Below are 9,848 nucleotides of genomic sequence, written 5' to 3'. Positions count from 1 at the left end.
ATGCTCTAATTGTATTTCAGAACCATATAGAGAAAGTAAGTCTAGGAAACTTAGTTCCACATTAGGCTGGTTGACACTTTGCAAAACCACAGGTAATTATAACTGTTATATATCTCAATCCCTTCCTTCCTTCCTTCCTTCTTTCCTTCCTTCCTTCCTTCCTTCCTTCCTTCCTTCCTCCCTCCCTCCCTTCCTCCCTCCCTCTCCTTCCCTTCTTCCCTCTCTCCTTTCCTTCCTTCTACCTTCCTTCTTCCCTCCCTCCCTCCCTCCCTCTCTCCTTCCCTTCCTGCCTCTCTCTTTTTTTCCTTCCTTCCTTACCTTCCTTCTTACTTCCTTTACCACATTGACAACCAAACTTTGGTTGGAATAGAAGCCGTCCTTGTCTTGTTCTCCATCTCAAAGAGAAAAATTATACACTTCATTAACCTGATGTTTCCTGTCGGCTTTTTGTAGATAACCATTTTCAATTCAAGAAAGTTCTCTTGAAAGCTAAAAAAATTTTGGCTTTGAATTACATTGAAGTTTATCAAACACTTCAGCTACATGTATTGAAGTAATCATAATCTATTTCTCCTTTGTTCTGTTAATTCATAAATTCATTCTATTAATTTTTGAAAGGCAAATTAATTTTAAATTTGATATTATGCAATAAGTCATAATATTTAATCATTTTATATGTTGCAAATATGCTTTTCTAACACAGTTTTAGATGTTTTATTTAAATGTAATTCATATTTCCTAAAAGTCATCTTTTTAAAGTACACAATTTGGTGGGTTTTAGGATAGTCACAAAGTTGTGTGCTACATGTGTCAGAATGTTTGTACCCATCTCAAATTCATATGTTGAAATTCTCATTCATAAGGTGATGGTTTTGGTGGTGAATAGGGAATGACAGTTGAGCCCTAATGAATGGGAGGGATTAGTGTGCTTATCAAAGAGCTCCCAGAGAGCTCTTGTCCTTTCTGCCATTTGAGGGGACACTAAATCTGATGGAACCTTGATCTTGAACTTCCCACCTACAATACTGGGAGGAACAAATTTCTGTTGTTTATAAGCCACCCAGTTGATGGTATTTTGTGATAGCAGCCCAAACAGACTAAGACATTGTGTCACAAGAACTGTTAAATAATTCTAGAACACTTTCATTGCTCCATTCCTAATATATTAGATCAATCGAAATGCATTTATTTTCTTATAATGTCCTTATGAGATTTTGATATGAAACTTATGGTAGTCTCATAAAGCCAGGTGCTAGCATTTCATGTTCATTTTCCTATAACATTTTTATAAGAATGTTATTATTTACTCTTTAAATTTTTTAAAGAATTCACTAGTAAATCCGGGGTGGGGGGGGTTGGGGTTTATTTTGTTGGAAGGTCTATTTCGGCCAATAATTTTCTTGTACTGTGTAGACTTTTTGCTGAAGCATAGCATATATACATGTCTATAAAAAGGGTGCAGGTCTTAATCATGCAATTCAATGGTTTTTTGCAAAGTGGACACATGTATGTAAAGGGCATTCAGATTAAGTACAGAGCATTATCAGCACCACAGAAGCCACTTCTATGTCCTTTCCTAGCTGTTCTCTTCCCAAAGTAACCATTATTCTGATTTCAACCACCAAATGTTAGTTTTGCCACTGCTTGAAATTTTGATTAAGGAATCCAAAAGTGTGTATTCTTTAGTGTCAGCTTCTGCTCAGTATTATATTTGAAAGACAGCCTGGTTGCTGAACTTTCATATACATGTTCATATTTACTATGTATGAATGCAATTCATATTCATAATATTGTAGAATTCCTTGGATCTTTTTATTATTACATTTCATTGCAAGAATATAATACAATTAATTTTTAAATATAGCTGTTGAGATTATATAAATATGTGGAATTGCATACATATATGCAGGAAATACTTGAGACATATATAGAACAATCTAGTTTATATCTATATGTCTTAGACATAGATAGCCACATATTATGTTTCGTATAGCTGTATATTGTGAGCATATCATACATGTATGTATGTACTTCCATTTTTAGTTTTTTTCTTTTTTGGGGACATGGTATCTCTCTGTCATCCAGGCTGAATGGCAATGATGTGATCATAGCTTACTGCATGTTTAATCTCCTGAGCTCAAGCTATCCTCCCATCAAGACCTCCCAAAGTGCTTGGATTATAGGCATGAGCTGCTCTACCGGGCCTATACAATTCTGTTTATGTTTGTATAAGTGGAATTGTTAGGTAAGGACATAGTCACCTTTAGTAGATACTGCCAAAAGATTTTGCAAAGTGAATGTACAAATTTACTCTTCCTCCAGAAATAAGAAGTCTAGCTGCTCTACACACTTGCCACTTAGTGTTAAATTCTGTTTAAATTTTAGCTCTTCTGGTGACTCACCATGGTTTTAATTTGCATTTCTTAATGACATGATGTTGAATACTTTTTCAAATGCTTGGGACATGACTGTTCAAAACTTTTGCCTATTATTTACTAATCTGTCTACCTTTTTATTGTTTTATAGAAGTTCTTCACGTATTTTCATAGTTTCCAATAAATACAACAAAAATATTTGCTTTCGAGCTATAGTTTGTATTTGCTTTCTTCATAATGTCTTTTGATGATGGAAGTTCTACATCTTAATGGTATCCAGTTTATGAGGTTTTTTTCTTTCTAGTTACTGCTTTTCCTATTATACTTAAAGAATCTGCCTGTTATGAAGATATTGACCCATGTTATATTTTAGAAACTTAATTTTTTTTTTTTTTTTTTTTTAGACAGAGCCTCAAGCTGTCCCCCTGGGTAGAGTGCCGTGGCATTACAGCTCACAGCAACCTCCAACTCCTGGGCTCAAGCGAGTCTCTTGCCTCCGCCTCCCAAGTAGCTGGGACCACAGGCGCCCGCCTCAACGCCCGGCCTTTTTTTGGTTGCAGCCGTCATTGTTGTTTGGCGGGTCCGGGCTGGGGATTCAAACCCGCCACCTTAGGTGTACGTGGCTGTCGCCTTAGCTGGTTGAGCTATAGGCGCCGAGCCAGAAACTTAATTTTTTAAAAATCTTTGCTATTTAAGTCTATGATTCATCTCCAATTTATTTTTATGCATGATGTAGAGTATGTTCAGCTTTGGGGGTTTTATTTGTTTGTTTTTTGTAGTTTTTGGCTGGGGCCGGGTTTGAACCACCGCCTCCAGTATACGGGGCCAGCGCCCTACTCCTTTGAACCACAGCTGCCACCCTGGTTTTTTTTTCTTAATGGATAGGCAATTAATCTAATGCCATTTATGAAAAGGCCCTTTCCTTGCATACCACAGTACAATAGCACCATGGTCATAAGTCATGTGACCTTATATATGGGTCTCATTTCAGAAAGTTTCTGCTCTGCTGGTTTATTTATGATATTATTTTAAATACCATAGTGTTATATTAAAGCTTGATACCTGATGGTATCTATTTTCTAATTATGTGCTTCTTCAAGATGAACTTGGTAATTCTTAGACCTTTTGCATTTCCACATAAAATTTAGAATCAGCTTGTCAATTTCCATAGAAATAATCCTACTTGAATTTGTGTCGATTAATCTAACTTTGTAGATTAATTTGTGGGCAATTAACTAATACACATTTTTGAGTTTTAAATTAATGACCATAATACAGCCTCCATTTTAGAAGTCTTTTTAATAGGCTGGGCTCACGCCTGTAATCCTAGCACTCTAGGAGACCAAGATTGCCTAAGTTCAGTAGTTTGAAACTAGCCTGAGCAAGAGTGAGACCCCTCACCTACAAAAAAAAATAGCCAGGCTTTGTGGTGGGTGACTGGAGTCCCAGCTACTTCAGAGGCTGAGGCAAGAAGATCGCCTGAGTCTAAGAGTTTGAAGTTGCTGTGAGCTAGGATGCCACAGCACTCTACCAAGGAGGACAGAATAAGACTCTGTTGCAAATAAATAAATAAATAAATAATAAAGAAGTCTTTTTAACATATTATATAAAGTATAAAAATGGAAAAGAACCTAATTCTAGAATTACTACCCAAATTCTTCGGAAAAACCTACCCCTTAGCCTTGAATATTCCTCCCTTCAAGGAATTAGTGAGACTTCAAAAAGCTGAAAACACCTTCCTTTCACTACAGCTGCGCTTGTCAGGCCTGTCCACTGCCTTATTCCTCAGAGAGTGTGCTTTCATTTTCCCTTTCAATAAAAGCTGTGTGCTTTTAAAAAGCAATCTATTTCAGACTATTACAAGGGTACAGACGTTTTGGTTATATAATTTGCTTTTGTACATTTTAAGTCAAAGTTATAAGCACGTCCTTCACCCAGAATGTGTGCATTGTACCAGTTTGGGGGAATTTACCCAGCCCCTCCTTCCCACTCCCACCTACTTGATCTCCATTGATTTTACTTCCATATGTGCACATAAGTGTTGTTCAACTAGTTCCAATTTAGTATTGAGTACATGTGGTGTTTGTTTTCCCATTCTTGTGATACTCACTTAGAAGAATGGTCTTCAGTTCCATCCAGATTGTTACAGAAGACACCAGATCACCATTTTTTTAATGGCTGAATAGCACTCCATGATGCGCAGAGAAAGGAACGTTTACACTCTGTTGGTGGGACTGCAAACAAGCTGTTTGCCTTTGACTTACAATATGGTGCATCCTGAAATTCTTTTCTTGGATGATCACCAAGAATCTGACAGAACCTCTACTCAGAGAACATCAACAGGGGCTGGAGCCATATTTGAATTATTGAGATTACCATTACCAGAAACAAAAGCCTCCTTAAGAATTTTTATCTTTAATTTCAAGTATTTCCAGATTTGGGTTGAAATAATTTAGTTTTATTAATTCTAACCAAGTCTAGCAATACAATATGCTATATACCACTTCTGCATTTTCAAATGTACATAGGGGCTTTTGTGGACTAATTTATGATCACTTTATACACAGATATCCTACTGTAATACCAAACATAGGTTTGATAAAATGAGTCAATAAACTTTCTAGCTCTTAGATGTTGTGAAACATTTGACAGTACACTTGGAAGTATATGTTACTTGAAAGTTTAGTAGCACGTATCTTTGAAGATTTTCTATTCTTTCCTGTGTTTTAACCAATTCTAGCTTTCTAGATCTTCTTGAATGAATCTTGGTAATTTATAAGTTTCCATTTATATCTTTTAGATTTTCATAATGTTTAATGTGCACTAGTTTACAGTTTTATAAATATTTTCATAAATAGGCAAATATATTTACATTCCATTTCCTATTATGTCTACTTGTGTTTTCTCTCTTTCTTTATACTTTTTCTTTCAGAAAAGGTTTTTATATTTGTTTCATTATTTGAAAGAGCTATATTCAGTTAATAAAAATATGGAAGTTAAGAAAACAAATGGTCCAGGCACAGTGGCTCACACCTGTAACCCTAGCATTCTGGGAGGCTGAGGCAGGACGATTGCTTGAGGATGGGAGTTCTGGACAATCATGAGCAAGAGTGATACTCCATCTCTACAAAAAATAGAACAATTAGTTTGGCATGGCGGTATGTAGCCTGTAGTCTCAGCTACTTGGGAGGTGGAGGGAGGAGAACCACCTAAGCCCAGGAGTTGAAGGTTGCTATGAGCTTTGACGATGTCTTTACATTCTAGCCTGGGCAACAGAGCAAAACTCTGTCTAAAGAAAAAGGAAAAGTAAACAAAAGAAAGAGGAAAAGAGGAGAGGAAAACTCTATGACTCTACACGAATATAATTAAAGAACTATTTGAAATGAAGAGAGTGTACTTTATTAATAAATGCATGACTTTAGAGGAAATAATATAAGCAGGAAAGATAGAACATATGTTATGTTCACCCACATTACAACTTTGTAGAAACTTGCCTACATAGCAAAGATTAAAAGCAAATAATGAGCAGGCATGATGGCGCATACCTTTAGTCTAGACACTTGGGTGAAGGGGTAGGAAGATCCTTTGAGTCTAGGATTTTGAGAGAAACCTGAACAACATAGCAAGACCCCATCTAAAAAAAAAGAAAGAAAAGAAAAATAGAATGTAAAAATAGTTACAGTTTAGGCTCATCGCCTGTGGCTCAAGCAGTTAAGGCGCCAGCCACATATGCCTGAGCTGGTGGATTCGAATCCAGCCTGAGCCCGCCAAACAACAATGACAGCTACAACCAAAAACTAGCCGGGTGTTGTGGCAGACACCCGTAGTCTGAGCTACTTGGGAAGCGGAAGCAGGAGAATTGCTTGGGCCCTGGAGGTGGAGGTTGCTATGAGCGGTGATGCCATGGCACTCTACTCAAGGCAACAGCTTGAGACTCTGTCTCAAAAAAAAAAAAAAAAGAAAAAGGACAAGAGTCACTTAACAGCTCCCTCTGAATATCCAGTTGCCATCTCAAACTTCACAGGTCCAAAACTGAGCCCGTGCTCTGTAGCGTATGCTATAGTCACCACCCAGCTTCTCCAGGACCACCACTGTCACAGGTACTGAGATTCATCGGTCGGTGACCAACAGACCAGCCCAGCCCCGTGACGGAGCTTGCCTTCCACAGAGGAGAACCACCTTGCCCAAGGTTTTGTAAACCAAAAATAAAATTCCAATCCCACAACAAACTGAATAGGCCCCCCTCTTAGAATCCAAAGATACCTAAAAAAAAAAAAAAGTAGTTACAGTTTAGAGATTTGTTGGGTTTTCTCACTTACTATTTAAATTCACTGTTATTTAACTTGCTTTCCTTTTCCCCAGAAATTTTCTGTAAGACTCCCCCAGCCATCCCCAATGGAAAGTTCTTCAGCAACAGAGAATATTTTGAATACGGACAGGTGGTGACCTATCACTGCACACGTGGAAACAGGGGAACAGTGTTTGACCTTGTGGGTGAGGAGTCCATATATTGCACCAGCAATGAGGATCAAGTCGGCGTCTGGAGCGGCCCTCCCCCTCAGTGCATTGTACCTAATAAATGCACGCCTCCGAATGTTGAAAATGGAATGATAGCATCTGGTAACAGAAGCTTATTTTCCTTAAATGAAATTGTGGTATTGAGTTGTCAGCCTGGCTTTGTCATGAAAGGACCCCGCAGAGTGCAGTGTGGAGCTCTAAACAAGTGGGAGCCGGAGTTACCCAGCTGCTCCAGGGGTGAGTCTGAGTGGGGCCTTGAAGGGGTCTACACATTACATGAGCTGTTGGAGGATCAGGAGATCAGCGTTTTTTCCAAGGGAGGGATGTACGGTGAAAGGGCTAGGGAAGTAGATCTTGCGGGGGGGGGGGGTAGAAATTAAAACTATATATGTGTTTATGCATGTGTATACATGCATGTGTGCTGAAATTGAGGTGCAAAGCTAAATCTTGGCAAGGATTATGATGTTTCCTTGGAATTCTCATAAATGGATCTCTCAGTTACTCTTGATTATAATAGCCACTTGTAATGAGAGATTCCCTTAGTAAGGTCCCGTCATACAGGCTATGTCTGCATTTCATTCCTAAAACTATAAGGTAGTTACTATTCTTTTCATGCTTTGCAGAGAAAATGTATCTTAGAGAGAGGTGAGATAACTGTCCAGTGTGAAACAGACACCAACTTAAAGGCTAAAGATGAGCCCAAGTCTGCCTGACTCCAGAGTGTTGCCTCTGCCAGCCAGCATTGAGCCAGGCAGGAAATCAAAACCCAGTCTAGGGGCTCAGGTTTGTAATCCAATGCTTTGGGAGGCAGAGGCGAGATTACTTGAGGCTGAGAGTTTGAGACTAGCCTGGGCAATGTAGCAAGACCCCATCTCTACAAAAATAAGTAAAGTTAGCTGGATGTGGTGATTTATGCCTGTAGTCATAGCTTCTCGGGAGGCAGGAGGATGGCTTGAGCCCAGGAGTTCAAGGTTGCAGTAAACTAAGATCGCACCACATTCCAGCCTGAGAGAGAATGTGAACTCTGTCTCAAAAACAAAGAAACAAACCAAAAAAACCCCTCAAGTCAATTTGAATCATTCAATGAGTGAGAGATTTTCTGCAGGGTAGGCACCTGCTGTTACACTAGAAATAGAGGGCAAGAGCCTCCTCTCATGTTGAAATGCCCAGTATATCACTGGGCAAGCACCTTCTTAAAACCTACTAATGCTGCAGGAGCCACTACTGCTGCCAGAATGTAGCTGAGCTTGCTGGAGCCAATTCATTGGCATTGCTAGATTTGAAGTTGCTGCTCTGCTAACTGAGAACTATCAATACTACTGCCTGAAACACCTTTCGGAGAATGGCTTCTGGCAACATCCTGCCTTTTAATTTGGCAATCATGGTTCCAATTGGCAAGACCAAACCAGAGCCTGGCTGTAAAGGAAGAGAAAAACTTGTAGTTTTCAGGCTTCCATCCCCAGCAGTGAAAGGAGAATGTAGAAATGTGAGGCTGGAGTTGGCAGATAACCAGGGCAGCACTTCAATATCCTATCACAGTGCATTGATTAGTCAAGAGACACGTAGGGGAAAGAGCCCTGAAATAGACCTTATAGCATCACGGTATTTACAAACTCCTCAAGGAAGGCATTTATTCTAGTCCAAACCCCGCTGTATACTTGAGAACACTGAACAGAGAACTGATATGCTCAAAGCCAAATTGAAATTATTTTTTTGCCACTTTACAACAGTTTTATATGTCGGTTGAGCCCAAACGTGTTCTGATTCCCTGAGTTCAAACCAACTAACTGCACAGAGAGCCAAAGATTCCATTATAACTATATGGCTATATGCAGAATGCATGCTCATGGTGATCGCGGAGTCTTAAAAGATCTGTTCAATGCTTGCCCTTCTTCTTGTTGGAGGGAAGTGAACAGCTAAGCAGCCCCTTGCTGTACAGAGTGTGAAGAGGAGACTCACGGTTTTCCACCAACCTATGTCAAGTGACCCCCATGAGAGGACTTGAAAGGAGCCCAGGATAGATGGCTGAACTATCCCCGCTATCCACTCTCCACTTGGTTTGGGGCACCAAGTGTGTGATGGGCGACTGAGGGATCTGTTACAGGAAGAAAGCTTGGCTTTTTTTTATTGCCTAAAATGTAAAACTGTAAACTGGTGACACCTTTCTAGAAAGGAAGCATGAAGACATAAAAATCTATCAGTCCTAACAATTCTGCACTGGGTGAACAGAATTTGGAAGCTTTCTAGAACCCGGAAGCCTGGTGCATGATCTTAGGTGTATGCTTTATGTGAAAAACAACAGATGGAGGATGCCTCAGTTCTTGTCACAGTTCTGCAGTGTATCAGTTCTACATCCCCTCCACCCCGTGTAATTATTTTGTCATCAATATAATAAGAGGGTTAGCCTACCTTTTTTTTTTTATTAACATTTGGACTTATGATTTGCTTGGCCAGTTTACCTTTGAGTAAAAGTTACTTTTACACAATTAATGGGTCTTGGATTCTTTTTCCACAGTGTGTCAGCCACCCCCAGACATCTTGCATGGCGCACATACCCCACGTGACAAGGACAACTTCTCCCCTGGGGAGGAAGTGTTCTACAGCTGTGAGCTTGGCTATGACCTCACGGGGGCTGCTTCCCTGCGCTGCACACCCCAGGGAGACTGGAGCCCTGAAGCTCCCAGATGCGCAGGTGCCTGGACTCTCATCTGGCTTGACATTTTTACCTTGTGTCTTTATTCTCCACGTGCCAGTGTTGTTTCAATTTGTTTTTCTTTTGCTCCAGTGAAATCCTGTGATGACTCCCTGGGCCAACTCCCCAATGGCCGTGTTCTAGTTCCACTTAATCTCCAGCTTGGAGCAAAGGTGTCCTTTGTTTGTGATGAAGGGTGAGTATGAGCTTGCCTGACCTGCAGGTCACTGAAACTAGAGTTTGGAATTAGTCCTAAAAAGGGA

At 39.8% G+C, this 9,848-nt stretch overlaps 1 protein-coding gene across 1 annotated transcript in view; it reads left to right on the top strand.

Moving 5' to 3' along the window:
* Positions 1-9,848, top strand: part of CR1 (complement C3b/C4b receptor 1 (Knops blood group)) — a 103,188-nt gene that overhangs the window by 44,839 nt on the left and 48,501 nt on the right. Inside the window, 3 exon segments of the mRNA XM_023514552.1 lie at positions 6,738-7,130; positions 9,409-9,585; positions 9,679-9,781. Coding sequence (XP_023370320.1) covers positions 6,738-7,130; positions 9,409-9,585; positions 9,679-9,781 — 673 coding nt within the window.

This window comes from Otolemur garnettii, unplaced genomic scaffold (assembly GCF_000181295.1).
Source record: "Otolemur garnettii isolate 467f Iridium unplaced genomic scaffold, OtoGar3 scaffold00055, whole genome shotgun sequence".
Classification (NCBI taxonomy): domain Eukaryota; kingdom Metazoa; phylum Chordata; class Mammalia; order Primates; family Galagidae; genus Otolemur; species Otolemur garnettii.
Note: the sequence above shows the minus strand (reverse complement) of the source record. Positions and strands in the feature narration are given on the sequence as shown.